Genomic DNA, 16,405 nt, shown 5'->3' on the forward strand with positions numbered 1-16,405 from the left:
GTGTCCTGTTGGTAGGACAAGGCAACGGCCTCTCCTAGAGGGCCCAAGACGGACAGTCTCGACTCCTTGCTCTGGAGGTTAACATCTTAAGAACAAAAACTGGGACTGGTGGCACACACCTTTAATCTCAGTGCAGAGGCAGAGGCAGGCGGATCTCTGTGAGTTCGAGGCTAGCCTAGTCTACACAGTGAGTTCCAGGCCAGCCAGGACTACAAAGTGAGACCCTGTCTCAAAAAAAGGCTGGTCAACACCAGAGCTTTTGGAAACACTAGGTCTTTACCCGTGATCACTGAGTAACGCCTGGAGCCAGGAGGCCGAGTCGGGGTGGGGGCTCCCCATTGTCCGTCCTCTCCCCAGCCACATCGCCAGCGGCATAGTTGACAGAGGGATTTTCCCATGCAAACCCCGGAGTCAGAGGGGAAATAGGAACGCTGTGCTGCGTCCCTGGTCCCTGACCCTTGGGCACAGACACCGCCATAGCACGGGGGCGGGGAGGCCTCGGAGAACACGAGACAGGGAGGAGGGTCAGGGAACCCCGCTTGCAGATGACCCCGAGGACTGGCGACAAGACGCAGCGGGGCAGGGCTGAGTGGCATGGGGGGAGGGGCTGGGGGCGAGGCTTGTAGCAGCGAGTCTCCCCTCCCCTCCTAGCGGACGGAAAAGGAAGACTTGGGCCCCGCGACTGGGCAATAGAAAGGGGAGGGGTGGCATCTCCCCGCATGCGGCCCGAGAGGGAAGCCCCGCCCCCTTTCCACAGGTGCAGGGCGCCTGGCTCCCATTCGAAACGGATTAATAAATTACAAAGTAGAGAAAAGGGAGGCGGAAGTTTGGGGTGGGATTTCTTCCTGTCCTCTTCTTCGGCTGCCCCCTTTAAGTCCATTTCTTGTGGTTTGGTCCAGGCCCAGTCCATTTGGGAGGCGGGAACACGCACACCCGGCTGGTATGTGTAGGTGGTGCAGTCCGCAGGGGCGAGCTCCCTCACGGCGGTCTCTGGCTAGACAATACTCTGGAAAGGAGGGAAAACGGCCCAGCCTTCGGAAGGGTCTTCTTCGGAGTGAAGTCACTTGCATTGAGGTCAGACAGTTCACAGAGTGGGAACCATCTGGTACGCCATCCCGCGTTCCCGTGGCACCACCCTGAACCCTAAAAATCACCTGGCCGAGTCCTCACCTGGAGGTGCACACTAGCAGGAGTAAGTCCGGACCGAAACACCGTCTGCTCGTGAACTCCCAGAAGTCTGGCCTAGAGAGAGCAACGGCGCTTCAATCTGGAACTACCCTAGTGTACCCTAGGAAACACCCACTCCCCCCTAATACTGGAGATTGAAGGCGGGACCACGGAATTGCCAGTCAAAAGCCCTCCGCTGAACCACACCCCCAGCTCCTCAAAGTGGAATTCTAGGCGGTTCCTTCACCAGTGAGCTACTTGTTCAGCTCTCTTTTTACTTTTTGAAACAATCTTACTAAGCAGCCGGACTGTCTTGACTGCCTGTAGCCCAGGCAGGTAGGCTAGACCAGATGGAGGTTGTCTTAACACATGAATAGGGTCTGGACTGTCACTTTTAAGAGTCCCCTACCTTCAGGCTGCAGTTTGCGGAGTGGGAGTCCCGGTGAGCCTAGGGCTCCTGCTGCAGCTGAACGAAAGTTGGGGGGTAACATCTCGGCTGAATCGGGGGTTACACCCCGGAGGTCCTTCTCACGGAACATCTTCCTCCAGGATGGGGAGCGGCTGAAGGACTTGGCACTGTCCTAATTGTTTGATAGGAACCCAAGGTGAGGGAGGAGGGCACAAGTTCTGACTCTACCCCTCTGCATTAATAGTGACCCTCACTAAGCTCAACATCCAGCCACATTTGGTTGGCAACACCAAGCCCCACCCCTTCATCTCGGATTTGTAAGTGCAATTGGAAACAAGACCTCATTGCCACGCCCACCTCATCCAGCCGTCTGTCTGTTCCTAGGGAGATGAGGTTACTGAATTCTTTCTCCAGCAGTTGCCGAGCCTGGAAAGAAAAGGGGGAAGAGGTTAGTTGGAGCATACAGGTGGGGATACCCGGCATGTTTGCTGACCAGCCAAATCTCACTTGTGCATTCTGTGTAGGTATTTGTAGAAGCAAGGCCAGGTCGGAGTAGTCGAAGGTTTCATCCAGAGCCAACAGGGCTCCGTGCACCCCACTCTCGGTGAGATTCGTAGCAAACTCCTTCAGGCCAAGACCAGACACCCAACCCATGACCCGTTCGTTGGACCACACCATCACATCTGGGGAAGAAAGGGACTCTTAACTGTGCACCTCCCAGTGGCCAGCCCTGCCAAATTAACCTAACTTATTTCCTTTCCTAGCTAGGTCTCTATGCCGCTGCATCCGTCATCTATGAAACTGGACAGCTAGGCCCGTACTCCCATTACCCTCCCTAGCCACGCCCCACACTGGTTCTACTCATTATTTCTGGGAACAGCGCCTCCTAGAGAACAGGTTCATAGTCTCTCTTGGCCCAGCCCCTATTTCCGGCTCCACCCCTTGTGTGATAGCGCGCCCCAGTGGCCATGTCCAGCCACACATAACTCCACACTCATTTTATTGTCTGGCCACGCCCCCATAGTGGTTCCCCGGTTTCTAGTAGCTCTTGGTTTCTCTGGCTTTCCGCCGTTCAGTCTGCCCCTCCACATATCTCCCACAGGACCTCACCTCTGATTTGGGTCTGGCTTTCTTCCCTCCTTCGCTCCAGATCCTTCCGGTCATAGTTGAGCCGTTTCAAGCACATGATACCATAGTGCAGACTAACCCTGAGCAGTTGGAGAAACTGAGTCACCTAGAAGCCTTCCCGAGGCCACTGTTGTTGCCCTTACAGAACTAACTCTCTCCCTCCCTCCCTTCTCCCCCTCCCTCCCTTCCTCTGTCCCGTGTGTGTGTGTGTGTGTGTGTGTGTGTGTGTGTGTGAGCGTGCATGCGTGCGTGCACATGTGTGACCTATACTAGGCAGAAGCACGAAGTCCCAGTGCCGTACTGGTTACTTGTGTTCTCTTGCTTGTGTTTCTCTCTCTGTCTCCCTTTCTCTCTCCAAGATCTTTTAACACTTCCTGGGCTTGAACTCACTCTGTAGCCAGGCTAACATCAAACTTGTAGTCCTCCAGCCTCCCCAGTAGCAGGTCACCAGTTATCAATTTTTCTATGGACCATCATCTTTGGTTCAAGGAACACCAAGCGAAAATTTAATGGAACTTCCCATTAGCCAAAGTTTCTCTAAAGGGCTATGACTTCTTCCCCTTGGGCTGTTCCCATTGGCCAGGCAGCCCCCACCTGTGGAAGCTGTCCACCATCTTGAGTTGGCCTCGCAGTTCTTTCTTGTTCAGATGGTCCAACATCCGAGCATCAACTAGCGACTCCATGAAGTAGCTTCGGTACTGGGGCAGCCCAAGGCTGGGCAGCCAGTCGTTGCCCACCCACTCGTGGTTCATGTCGCCATATGCCAGGATCTGGGGCCATGGGCAGGTGAGGGAGGGGGTCAGACCTTCTTGTCCCTTCCCATATGCATAGGGAAAGGATAAAGTCCAGCCACCCCCCATCCCAAACTAGTTCTCTTCCCACCACAGAACAGTTTGGCTCTACAACTGGGACCACTGGACCAGCTGAGGGTCTCATGTAGCCCAGGCTAGCTTCAAACTTTTGGTGAAGCTGAGGATGACACTAGAGTCCCCTACCTCCACCCTTTTGAGTGCTGGGTTACAGATGTGTACCCCATACTCCAGCTTGGTGCTGGAACTCACTAGGCAAGGGCTCCATCAACTGGCCCCCAGCCCTGCAGGTCTGCATCCATTCAGCCCAAACATGACTAGACCCGGAAAGTCAGGACTTCAGCGTGGCTCTCCTGCCACCCACAGACATCACTGTTGCAATACCCGGAAAATACTAGTTCAAGCAATTCAGTTTAGGATAAGGCTATGAGACAAGCCCAAAGTCTTTTGCAGCTTTAGGGCAAGGAAACAGATCAGAGTTCAACCGGGTGTCTCCACCCCTGGCAAGTTCCAGCTGGGCACCTTGTGTCTCTCTTCTCCAGGCCACGATGTACTGTGTTCTCCCCGCCTCTCACTTGCTTGGCCCACCTCAAGGCCACCATAACTAGCACAGCTAACCCTTGTGCAGAGCTCCTGAACAGTGAGGGCAGCCCTCTTCCCCATCCCCTCAATGCAAACCCCTCCCATACCGGGCAGTTCCTTCCAGCTGCAGCAATCCCACAAACCCCAGCTTCCGAGCAACCCACAACCATGGAATAGCCAGGCTGGAGGCAGACACTGAGGGGCCCACTTTGTCCCCCATCGAGCCACTATGAACACAAGAACTATGAACAGCTGAGCTCCACGCTGCAGCCTTCCCCTCAGGGCAGGGACTTAGAATGTTCAGACGAGGGGTGGGGCGCAGAGAAACAGAAAGACCATGCAGCGTGCACAACCTGCTCATGCGTCCAACCCGCCCTGCACCCCTACCTGCTCCCAGCTGATCTCCTTGGTCTCCTGACCCGTTAGTGGGAAGAGGGGGAGAGAAGGGGTGGGTTAAGGGGACAGGCAGAGGAGAACAGAAGGGACAGACGATGCACTAACAGACAGACTCCTCCCAGCCCCCACACCCAGTAGGAATAGTGCCACCCCCAGGGCTACCAGCAGGAGGCACTCACGGGTTTTGTAGCTGCAGTCAGAGACTCCATCTCCTCGTGTGTCATCCACACGTTTCCTGTGGGCTGAAGGGCGCAGGGTGTTAAGGAATGGGTGATGACACAGAATACAGATGGTCTCCTAATCGCCCCACTCTAGCTCATCGGCTTATGCTCATTCTGTTTGGGGTTCCAGAGGAAACCCTTTGAAACCATCCAGCAAGATGACTCAGCAGGTAAAGGTGCTTGCCCCTAAGCCTAATGACCCGAGTTCTATCCTTCATGGTGAAAGTAGACTGCTAGTCTTCACTCATGCTCTGTGCTGGACACCAACACACACACACACACACACACACACACACACACACACACACACAGAGAGAGAGAGAGAGAGAGAGAGAGAGATGAGAGAGAGATCATTTATTTCATAAATATATAAATGTATAAATATAAATGTATTCATAAAAGTTAAATTTAAAGATTTCAGGGATGGAGAGAAGACTCAGTAGTTAAGAACATGTGTGGCACAAGCCTTTAATCCCAGCACTTGGGAGGCAGAGGCAGGAGGGTCAGCCTGGTCTATACAGTGGGTTCCAGAACAGCCTGGTCTACTCAGAGAAATTGTCTCAGGGAAACCAGGCACTCTCCCATTCACTCATGCAGGTAAAACATCCATACACATAATAAATCTAAAAAGGAGTTTGGGGTTTTTTTTGGGGGGGGGCTGGGCCTTTGATGTCACCTCCCTGGTGTCATACACAGTGAGGACTGAGAAGGTGACAGCAGACATGGCAAAGGGAGAGGTATACCAGCAGGAAGAGGTTTGCCACTTGTGCTGGGCAAACCTGGGAGCCTGGCATGGTGGAGCAGGCCTGTAATCCCAGCACTGGGGAGGCAGAGGCAGGACTGCACAAGCAAGTCAGTCAGAGCTACACAGGGAGAGTGTCTCGAAGTAAAGAGACTGTGGATTCACTGGGCATTGGCATTGCCTAGAGTTCTCCAGGAGCTAAGGGTCTGCATTCACAAGGCTTAGGGGGAATCCCTAGGACACACACAATGACAATGACATTGTGACCCCCCCATTCTTGTGGTCTGTGGTAAGAGCTCACAATAGGTTCCAGGCCAGCCTGGGTGAACCTCAAAGTCAGACCTTATATCAATAACATTTTGGAACATTTGCCTATGGATAGACTAGCAGATGAAATTAACAATAACCGTAACACTTGTGTGACCTAAGGTTGTGGAGACTCAAAGGAGGAAAAGAGATCTGCTGACGGCATTTCAAGGGATAACCTTTTGTCTTGTCCTTAAATTACACTCACGAACCCAAGAGAAGAGAGCACTTGGGAGGCAGAGGCAGGTGAGTTCAAGGTCAGCTTGGTCAGCAGAGCAAGTTCCAGGACAGAGAGAAAACCAAAACCAAAACAAAAACAAAAACAAAAAGGACCCAAGAGGCAAACAGGCCAATGGGAGCATGGAAGAGAAGATTTACTGTAAAATTAGACATAACCGTGGAATTCTCTTCTGTCTTTTCAGAATCCATGTCCAGACTGGACCCCCAACCCAAGCTTGCTAACAGTGCCGTAGCACTGAGCACCCTTCATGTTAGAATGCATGTTTAAAATAACGTGTTTATCTTATGTGTGTGTGACACGGCACTCTGTGACGGTAAGAGGACAATTATAGGAGTTGATTTTCTTTTCTTTTCTTTTTTTCGGAGCTGGGGACCGAACCCAGGGCCTCTACCCTCTACCCTCTACCACTGAACTAAATCCCCAACCCCAGAAGTTGATATTCTTATTCCCCCATGCCGGTTCCAGGAATTGACTTCGGGTGGCAGGCTGAGTGGCAGGCTGGGTGGCAAGCTGGGTGGCAGGCTGGGTGGCAGGCTTGGTGGCCAGCACCTTCACCCACTGAGCCATCTTGCAGGACCCCTCTCTTTTTTCAATATGAAGCAAAGTCTCACCAAATAGCCCAGTAGCCCAGGCTGGCTGCCATCCTACTGCCTCTGACACAGGTACCAACACTTGTTTGTGTGTTTAAGACTTCTCAAGAAAAAACTGGGTCTGGGTATGGCGGGGCTGGCTGGGGAAGCAGAGGAAGGCAGATCTCTGAGTTCTAAGCCCAGCCTGGTTCACATAGCTCCAGGCCAGCCAGCCCTCCATGAGCGAGAGCTTGTCTCAAAAGAAATGAAAATGAGAAACTGGTGGATCTGGACAGTCTCTTAGAAATGGTGAAATCGAGGTTGGGGATTTAGCTCAATGGTAGAGCTCTTGCCTAGCAAGCACAAGGCCCTGGGTTCAGTCCTTAGCTCTGGGGGTTGGGGGGGAAAAATGGTGAAATCTCCAGGAAGGGAGTCTTGGAGGGTGGGGGATAAAGAACTATGTAACCCACTCATGACACATGGTGGCAGGGTGCACGGGGGGGGGGGGAATGGAGCCCAGGATGGGGGGCTGGGTGCAGAGCCACTCAGCGGGGTGTGGGCCCAGGATAGGCGGTCTGCCAGTGAGGGGCAGAGCCAGGCAGAGGGGTGAGGATTGGCAGGCACTCACCGTGCGTGAGGAGGCAGGAGCAGAGGGTGATGTGAGTGATACCATCTCCTGAATGGCAAGGCGCAGTTTGAGCCTGTGCAGTGGATTGCTGATGCCGATTTCCCGCTGGATCTCCGTGTCTGACAGGTTGGCCATGATGGCGCCGCTCTTGACATTGGCCCGGCAGGCGGCCACGTACCATGCAGGCATGCCCACCCAGAGCTGAGGTCATGGGAAGGTGAGAATGTGGAGGAGTCCGTGGAGAGAGAGACAGATGGAGAAAGCTCTCAGGCAAAGAAACAGATGCGGCAAGACAGAGGCACGTGGGAGAAGGTGAGGGATGAGTACGGACCGGACAGATGGAAAGACAGACACAAGTCAGCAGAGACGGGGAGAGACCAGAAGAGACAGATGGAGTGGGCAGGGGTGGGAGAAAGAGGAAGTGGTTTCCCTCAGAGCCTTGGGTCCTGACCTCCCCACACACCCCACTTGTAGACTTGGGTTAGGGAGAGCCGTGGATAAAACCCTGGCACATGGCTCAGGTTTGTAATCCCAGCATTCAAGAGGCTGAGGTAAGAAAGAGGATTGCCATGCGCTTGAGGCTAGCCTGGGCTACAGAGTGAGACCCTGAGTTAATTACAAAACAAAAACATAAGTGGGGCTTAGACTAAAGGGTCCTTTCAAAGTTGGAGTACCTCCAGCCAGGAGACCACGGTGGGGCCGTCCCAGGCAGCAAAAGGCAGGCCTTGTCGACAGGCCTCTTCTAGAAGTTCATGCCTAGCAGAAAAGGTAGACAGGACCTCTCACACAGGTGCACAACAGCCAAGCATCTCTGAAGAGTGCAGTAAGACGTGATACTATGTAGACCCACCTTCCCACCCAGGCAGCAAAGCAATAAAGAAAGGTGTTCCCAGAGTCCCTGGAGAGCAAAGGGTCACGGCCGCCCACTGATAATCTTGCCCCAAACCCTGCAGACACTCACTTTCTCTTGTTCCTCCTGTCCTTATCTCCTGGACCAGTCAGCTTGGCTAGTCCCAGAGGGTCAGTGGCCAGTGTTTCATCAGACGGTGTCCCAGCTGGTGGCAAGGAAGCATCAAAGTTAGTAAAGTCTTAGATTAGCGGAACGCCGTGTCAGGGGAACTCGGTGGCTCACATCTGACATTTCCCAAGCACTGGAGAGGCAGGGGTAACAGGAACATTGCCAGCTTGAAGCCATTATCTGCTACAAGGCAAATGCCAGGCTATCCAGATTTACACAGCAAGACCCAAAAACAGGGCCTGCTGCACACCTCTTGGGAGTCAAAGAGAAGAGCAGCTTTGTGGGCTTGAGGCTAGCCTGGTCTACAAAGAGACAGCCAGAGCTATGTAAGCAAAGTGGAAGGAGAAAACCAACTTCGTGATGTTGTCCTCTGAACTCTAACACATGCACTGAGAACACACAGAGAATTATGATATATACTTTTAATTTTAAAAAGCAGGGGCTGGGAACACTGCTGAATGGTAGAATATTTGCTGAAAATTCGTGAGGCCCTGGGTTCAGTTCCCAGCCCCACAAGAAAGAAAAACAGTATTACCTAGTGAAGACAGAAATCAATTTCTAGCCAATGAGGAGGTAGGGAAAGACGGAGAAAGGCAGGGAGGGAGGAGGGAGGGGAGGAGGGGCGGGAGGAGGGGAGGGTTGACATTATAGTACTTACCCAGAGAAACACTTTCCCGGCCTGGGGGTCCCATCCGGCCCTTCTCTTTCTTGCCGAAGAGCCGACCGATGGATGACTTGATGCTCTTCCTCTTGGGGGCTTTGTGGAGGGAATCTGGGGTGCTCTCACTAGAGACACAGGGCAGAGCCTGCATGGATACTGTCCCCCACCACTCAAGCCTTTGTCCCTTTCCCAACCTCAACCCAAATTCCTGCTGACCTTCCCCGGGGAGGTGCCCCATCTTCCAGTGACCCCGCTTGCAGTGCCAAAGCCTGGGTCATCCTCTCAAGACGGGCAGAGCGGGGAGTGGGTGGTGGGGTGTCTCCTGGAATGGCTGGACCCTCCCCTCGTGGAACACCGGCTTCGTCCTTGGGGACATGATTCTGGGGACAGAGACAGATGGGATGTTAGTTGTGGGGTATGAATGAGAGGATGTGTGAGCTGGCTCTCGCTCCTCTTGTTCTGGCACTAACTGAAGGGAGGTAGCCTAGAGCAAATGGGGTGAATGCCTATACAGGAAGTAGCTTCACAACAGATGGCAGATGTGGAAGAGGTTTAGCGTCAAAGAAAGGGAAAGGGGGTCATGTACTCAGAACTGGAAAGGAAGATTTATAGAAACAAAACAACAACAAAACAAACAAACAAACAATTGCATATGATTTCGACTTCCTCCAAGGTGAATTCTCCTACTCTTCCTCTTCCTCTTTTGTTTCCTCTCCCTCTTCCTTTTGAAAGAGGGTTCCACTATATAGTCCAAGTTGGCCTCAAACTCACAGCAATCCTCCTGCCTCAGCCACACAAGCACTGGGATGACAGGTGTTGAGTTTCCATACACAAGTTCTCAAAGGTCATTTAAAGTTTATAGATCTCAAGTGTATGTGCATTTAAAAAAGTTTGTGTCAGGCGTTGTGGTGACATCCTGCACTTGGTAGGCAGAGACAGGCATAGCTCTGTGAGTTCGAGGCCAGCCTGGTTTCCACACTAAATTCCAGGGCAGCCAGGGCTACAGAATGAGAGCTTGTCTCAAAAATAAAACAAAAAAAATCCTCAAAAAATTAGTTTAATCATATTTTATTTCTGTGTATCTGTGACCTATACCCTTGTGGTAGGTCAGAGAACAATTATCAGAAATAAGTTCTTTCCTGCTACCATGTGGCTCCCTGGGATCATCTTGTTTGGGAGCAAGTGTCTTTACGAGCCGAGCTATCAGCCCCAGGAATATGTGGAGTCCATGGAGCTGGGCGTGGTGCATGTCCTGTAGACCAGGTAAGATGCTTGGGAAGCTATGGGAGGAAGAAAGATAGCTTGACCTCGCAAGTTTCACAGCAGCCTAAGGAACACACCAAGACTATGTGTTTAAAAAAAAATTGGGGCTGGAGAGATGGCTCAGAGATTAAGAGCACCGACTTCTCTTCCAGAGGTCCTGAGTTCAATTCCCAGCAACCACATGGTGGCTCACAAACATCTGTAACGGAATCCGATGCCCTCTTCTGGTGTGTCTGAAGACAGCTACAGTGTACTTATATACATTAAATAAATAATATTCAAAAAATTAAAAAATAAACATAAAAAATAAATTACAGAAACATAACACATGAGAACAAATCACATAGGCTTGCCAAGATGGCTCGGTGGGTAAAGGACTGCCTACCACATTTGATAGCCTGAGTTCAGACACCAGGGTATACATGTTAGGAGAAAACCAACTGCTGGAAATTGTTCTCTGACCTCCATAAGGGATGCTATAGCATGCTCAAGAATCACATACACCGGGGCTGGAGAGATGGCTCAGTCGTTAAGAGCACTGACTGCTCTTCCAGAGGTCCTAAGTTCAAATCCCAGCAACCACATGGTGGCTCACAACCATCTGTAATGGGATCTGATGCCCTCTTCTGGTGTGTCTGAAGACAGCTATAGCATACTCACATACAAAAAATAAATTAATTAATGAGACTACAGCTGACTAAGTTTCCAGAAACCAGCCTCTTTGTCCTTTCAAACTTTTCAAGAAAAACCGAGGCCACTGCAGTCCATTGTGTCAAGGCCCCGGCAGCCATCTGTGGGAAGTTCTGTCTCTGACCTCCCCCACCTACATGGGCTGGGTGACAGACAGAGGGTACTCACGGTCTTGTCGGTCTCCCGGGCAGGACTGGGAGGTGCCAGACGAGGGGTGGAGTGTCCGGAGCTGGGAGGTGAGGGGCTGGCGAGGGTGGAGGTGGTGAGGGAGGGCGGTAGTGAACAGCTGCTGCGGTACCGGCCCAGAGAGTCGAGGCCAGAACTGGACACCCGGCTCTCCAGCTCCTCTGCACGCTGCTCTGTCGTTTCTTTCTCTTCTTGAATTAGCCTGGAGGAGGAGAAGGAAGACAAAGGTGAGGTGGAGGGTGGAGGGGACTCACAAAGGATGGGGAGGGGAGTGGCTTGGAGAGTGAAGCGACTTAAGGGTGTTTTGGTGGACCCCAAGTCCATAGCTTCAGCAGCGGCTCAAAGGGAGCCAGGAAATACTGAGAGACTCAGGAAATCACTGAAGGCTTTGGCTGAGTGGTTGGGATTCCTGTCAGTTAGAAGGTGTTAACCAAATGGCTACACTAAGCCCTAGGGGTGTACCTCAGTGGTAGAGCACCTGCCTAAGGTCCCCTGGTGAGGGGCTGGGGTGACACAGCAGCAGAGGCCTCACTTGGCATACACGAGGCCCTGGGTTCAACCCCCCAAAACAACAAATTATAATTCTAAAGATAATAAAATTACTACAGGAACAGACAGTGTTCCAAGAGCCGAAAGGGTGAAAGACTAAGATCAGGGTGAAATCAAGGCTAATCAAAGTGGTTGAGAAGGTCCTGACTTCATTCAGTACAGGAGGGTGGATAGACAAAGTATGAATTAGAATGTGATTGTGTTTCCAGGGGCCCAGAAAGAATTCATGAGACCAGAAATACCAAAGCAGGCGGTTTCTGGAGGACAGGTGTCAGCGGCTGGAAAACTGTGCTGTTAGCTAAAAACGCTTGGTAGGTGCAGTTAAGTCTTTCTTTCATGCCTCCTTTTGGTTCTTTTTTTTTTTTTTTTTTGGAGCTGGGGACCGAACCCAGGGCCTTGTGCTTCCTAGGCAAGCGCTCTACCACTGAGCTAAATCCCCAACCCCCATGCCTCCTTTTGCGCACGCGCGCGCGTGTGTGTGTATACACCTGTGTGTGCGTGTGTGATTATGTCTGTTATGTGTGGGTTTTGTGTGTGTGTGGGGGGGGGGTTATAACTGTGTGTGCATGTGTTTTTGCCTGTGTGTGTGTTTATGCCTGTGTTATATGTGCTTTTGCATGTGTGTGTTATGTGTGTTTGTGTGTGTGTGTGTGTGTGTTATGTGTTTGCGTGAGTGAGGGGTGGTCGTGCCTGTGTTATGTGTGTTTTTGCATGTGTGAGGGTAGTGTGTGGATTTGAATGCACATAGAGGCCTGAGGTTTACTGAATCACCATCAGCCCTATTTACTGAGCTGGTGTTTCTCAGCCAGACCTGTCAGCCAGCTTCCTCCAGCAGTCTATCCTGTCTTCAGAGGCTGTCATTTCAGGTGAGCCATCTAGCCCACCTGACACTCATACGGGCTCCGGAGGATCTGAACTCCAGTCTCCGACTGTGCACGGCAATTATTTAATTGCCCAGCCAATTCTGAAATCCCTTCCTTCCTTTCTGTCTTCCTTTTCTTTGCTTTTTCTTCTTCTTTTCTTTATTTGAAAGATTTATTTATTTAATGTATATGAGCCCACTGTAGCTGTCTTCATACACACCAGAAAAGGGCTTCCTATTACATGGTTGTGAGCCACCATGTGGTTGCTGGGAATTGAACTCAGGACCTGTGGAAGAGCAGTCAGTGCTCTTAACCGCTGAGCCATCTCTCCAGCCCTCTTGCTTTATCTTTTATTTCCTAGCTTTTTTTTTCTTCCTTCCTTTCTTTCTCTTTCTTCCCCTATCTTCTTTGCTTTTCCACCTTAGGGACGGAATCCAGGGCTTCCCCGATGCTAACTAAATAAATGCTCTACCAAGTAAACTATATTCCCAGCCCGAGCCAAGGCTTCTTGATTTCTGTGTGAGGGTAAGATGTGCGGGCTTTTTGTTGCTGTTGGGACCTTGTGTTGGGATTCCTGCAGTATCAGGAGGCTCTAGGACATAGTTAAAGAGAGCGGTGATTTTCTCGAAAGTTCTCCTGTGGAGCTGAGGAGGAGTACTGTGGAACACACTCTTCGGTTTAGGCGCTGGCTTAGGGACACTGACACAGATAACAGAAGTGGTCTGTGGCTGGGGATTGTGGTCTGGGAGAATTGCTTGAGGGCGATGGGGAAGTAGTCAGGCTTAGAGAAAGGACTGGGATGGCTTTTAGGAGCTTCAGGGGCTGTGGAGACAGTTTGGGCGAGGCATAGCAGGCTTAGGCTGGCACTCACTTGATTTCCTTGTTGATGGCTTCCAATTGCTCCTGGAGCATGATGGCCAGTGTCTGCACATCAGCTTGCCCACTGGGGGACAGCAGTTCAGCCCCGAACATCCCCTCGGTCTCCTCCTCATCTGAGCCATCTAGCTCTCCAGGGAAAGGGGGTGGAATGGATCCAGCAGGGGTAGACCGGTCCCAGTCCTGTCCCTGGGAGTGAGGATTAAGGTTGGTACCTGGCTTCGCCCACACTCCTCACCTCCTGCATCCCATGATGCTCCTCCAGTCTACACCCTTCCTTTATCTTTGCATTGTAGTGGTAGAGTCAGGGTGTCACCTATGCCCAGGTTTAGATGAGCTGTATCCCTAGTGCCCTTCTTAGCAGGAATCTTCCTTGGACCAAAGAGCTAGCTCACTGGGTAAAATTTCTGTTGCACAGCCTGGTAACTCAGGCTCAATCCTCAGAGCACATTAAAGGTAGAAAGAAAGAACCAAGTCCACGGAGTCGTCTCTGACCTCCACAGGTGTTTTGTGGCTGGTACACCCCCAATAATAAGTTTTTAAAGGCTCATTCTTTAAAAAAAAAAAAATCATTGGCTGGACAGTGGTGGCACGTGCCAATAATCCCAGCACTTGGGAGGCAGGGGCAGGTGGATCTCAGAGTTCGAGGCCAGCCTGGTCTACGGAGTAAATTCCAGGATAGTCAGGGCTACTGATTGAGACATTCGCACCACCACGCCCTGCCCTGTTTTGTTTTTTTTAAATGTGTGCGTATGTAGAAGCCGTAGCTCTCTGTCCTCATTCGCTGTTCACACTATTCTTTTGAACTTTTTCTTTTTAACATTACTTCTTTTTGACGTGTGGTGGGGCCACGTGCATGTACTACGTTGTGTATACAGAGGTCAGAGGACAATCTTTCAGAGTCAGTTCTGTCCTTCCACCATGTTGGGCCTGGGCATTGAACTCAGATCCTCAAGATAAGCTTCAAATGCCACGACCTACTAACCCATCTCCCTGGCCCCACCCCCATCTCCCTGGCCCCACCCCCATCTCCCTGGCCCCACCCCCATCTCCCTGGCCCTACCCCCATATCCCTGGCCCCACCCCCATATCCCTGGCCCCACCCCCATATCCCTGGCCCCACCCCCATATCCCTGGCCCCACTCCCATATCCCTGGCCCCACCCCCATATCCCTGGCCCCACCCCCATATCCCTGGCCCCACCCCCATATCCCTGGCCCCACCCCCATATCCCTGGCCCCACCCCCATATCCCTGGCCCCACCTTTTGTTCTTTTCTATTGGTTGGTTGTTTCAGACAGGGTCTCACTGTATTGACCTTCCTGCCAGGAACTCTCAATGACCTACCTGCCTAGGACTCCCAAGTGCTGGGTTTAAAGGCATTTGCTAACAGGTCCCGCCCCACCGTATTTTCTGAGATAGTCTTTCACTGAACCTGGAGCTCACTGTCTAGGCTGGTTGACCACAGGCTTTAAAGACCCTCCTGCCTGCACCTCCCCAGAGCTGAGCCCAGAGGTACACACCATACATCTGGCTTATTACATGTGTGCCAGGGGATTTTACTAACCATGCTTTCTCTACAGCATCAGTCTTTCCTTACTGGCTCCTCCTAATTGTCCCTAAGCCACGCCCACACCCGCCATTCCTCTCTTCTTCCAGTTCCCCAGAGCCAACCAGCGAATTCTCCACTCTTCCTCCATCTTCAGTACTCACCATGTACATAATAGGAGGAGATCAGACGCGCAGGCAGGTGGATGGTGGTGGTGGTCAAGAGAGAAGACAGGGAGTCAGAGAGACGTGGCTTTTTCATCCCAGGATCCTCCCTAAGCTGCGCAGACCCAGCTGTCCTCCCCTCCCCATCACTGCCCCTCTCTAGGCCTAGAGGGGGATGCTGACCTTGGAAGACTCGTCCTTGGCCCCCGACCAGCGGCCCCTCTTGCCTGCCCGGCCACTGCCTGCCCCATAAGGATCCAGAGGGGCACCAGAAGGTAAGGTTGGTGCCTGGGAGTACCGGAGCTCCAGGGCACTGCCAGGGAGGGACCTGTGGACACAGGAAGGGCCAGAGAAAGGATAGAGATTAGGAGTCACAGGGATAGGCCTGCCTGTTCTGGGAGGAGGGGTGGCAACAGTTGAACTCAGTGGCTTATTTTAAAAAGGAAACTGTGACTGGACAGTGGTGGCTCACTTCTTTAATCCCAGTACTAGAGAGGCAGAGGCAGGCAGATCTCTGTGAGTTCAAGACCAGCCTGGTCTACAGACCAAGTTCCAGGACAGCCAGTATACACAGAGAATCCCTGTCTCTAGAAGAGGAAGAGGAAGAAGGGAAAGAAAAGAAAGCAATTAGGAATGAGATGTTTTATGGGGAAGAGTTGGGAGTGGATATGATCAAGATACATGTATGAATTAGTCCATTTGAGACAGTTTCTCTGGGTACTCTTGGCTGTCCTAGAACTTGCTCTGTAGACCAGGCTAGCCTCAAACTCAGAGATCCACCTACTTCTGCCTTCCAAGTGCTGGAATTAAAGCTGTGTGCCACCACCACCTGACTAAAATATTCTTAAATATAAATAAATGGAATTAATAAAACTGGACCTGGTGATGTAACCTTGTAGTCTCAGCTACTTGGGAGGCTGTGGCAGAAGGATCACAAGTTTAAAGCCACCGTAAGCAACTTAGTGAGCTTCTGTCTCAAAAGGAAAATCAAAAGGAGTCTGGAGATTTACAGGGTAGAGCTTAGAATTTCCCAGTGTGGAGCTGAAGATGTGGCTGGGAAGCAGAGTCCCTGCCTAGAATCCCCTAGTGAAGGGCTAGGACGTGTGACTTGGTGATAGCATGAGTCCCTGGTATTTGATTCCCCAGTACTGTAAAAATTAAAAATAAGGGGTTGGGGATTTAGCTCAGCGGTAGAGCACTTGCCTAGCAAGCGCAAGGCCCTGGGTTCGGTCCCCAGCTCCGAAAAAAAAAAAGAAAAAAATTAAAAATAAGGGATGAGGGCACTGGAGACATGGCTCAGCCATTAAGAGGACCAGCTGCCCTTTCAGAGGTCCTGAGTTCAATTCCCAGCAACCACATGGCGGCTCACAACCATCTTTAATGGGATCT

The 16,405-nt window shown here is 51.6% G+C and overlaps 1 protein-coding gene across 2 annotated transcripts in view; it reads right to left on the minus strand.

Annotated features, from left to right (window-relative positions):
- Positions 1-106: 106 nt before the first annotated feature.
- The window catches only part of Ppfia3 (PTPRF interacting protein alpha 3), a 28,776-nt gene continuing 12,477 nt past the window's right edge, over positions 107-16,405 (minus strand). Inside the window, exons 14-30 of one of the 2 annotated variants that reach the window (NM_001270985.2) lie at positions 15,200-15,344; positions 13,300-13,487; positions 10,999-11,218; positions 9,094-9,257; positions 8,875-9,002; positions 8,160-8,253; positions 7,873-7,954; positions 7,199-7,399; positions 4,671-4,733; positions 4,483-4,509; positions 3,299-3,474; positions 2,687-2,784; positions 2,084-2,259; positions 1,934-2,002; positions 1,577-1,748; positions 1,171-1,242; positions 107-1,006 (exon numbers count right to left, since the gene is read on the minus strand). In NM_001270985.2, the coding sequence (NP_001257914.1) occupies positions 1,184-1,242; positions 1,577-1,748; positions 1,934-2,002; positions 2,084-2,259; positions 2,687-2,784; positions 3,299-3,474; positions 4,483-4,509; positions 4,671-4,733; positions 7,199-7,399; positions 7,873-7,954; positions 8,160-8,253; positions 8,875-9,002; positions 9,094-9,257; positions 10,999-11,218; positions 13,300-13,487; positions 15,200-15,344 (2,062 nt within the window). In that variant the 3' untranslated portion in view covers positions 107-1,006; positions 1,171-1,183. The remainder of the gene's footprint in view (positions 1,007-1,170; positions 1,243-1,576; positions 1,749-1,933; positions 2,003-2,083; positions 2,260-2,686; positions 2,785-3,298; positions 3,475-4,482; positions 4,510-4,670; positions 4,734-7,198; positions 7,400-7,872; positions 7,955-8,159; positions 8,254-8,874; positions 9,003-9,093; positions 9,258-10,998; positions 11,219-13,299; positions 13,488-15,199; positions 15,345-16,405) is intronic. The other variant, XM_017588704.3, reaches the window with a different exon arrangement.

The sequence above is a fragment of the Rattus norvegicus genome, chromosome 1 (assembly GCF_036323735.1).
Source record: "Rattus norvegicus strain BN/NHsdMcwi chromosome 1, GRCr8, whole genome shotgun sequence".
NCBI classification, from domain to species: Eukaryota; Metazoa; Chordata; class Mammalia; order Rodentia; family Muridae; genus Rattus; species Rattus norvegicus.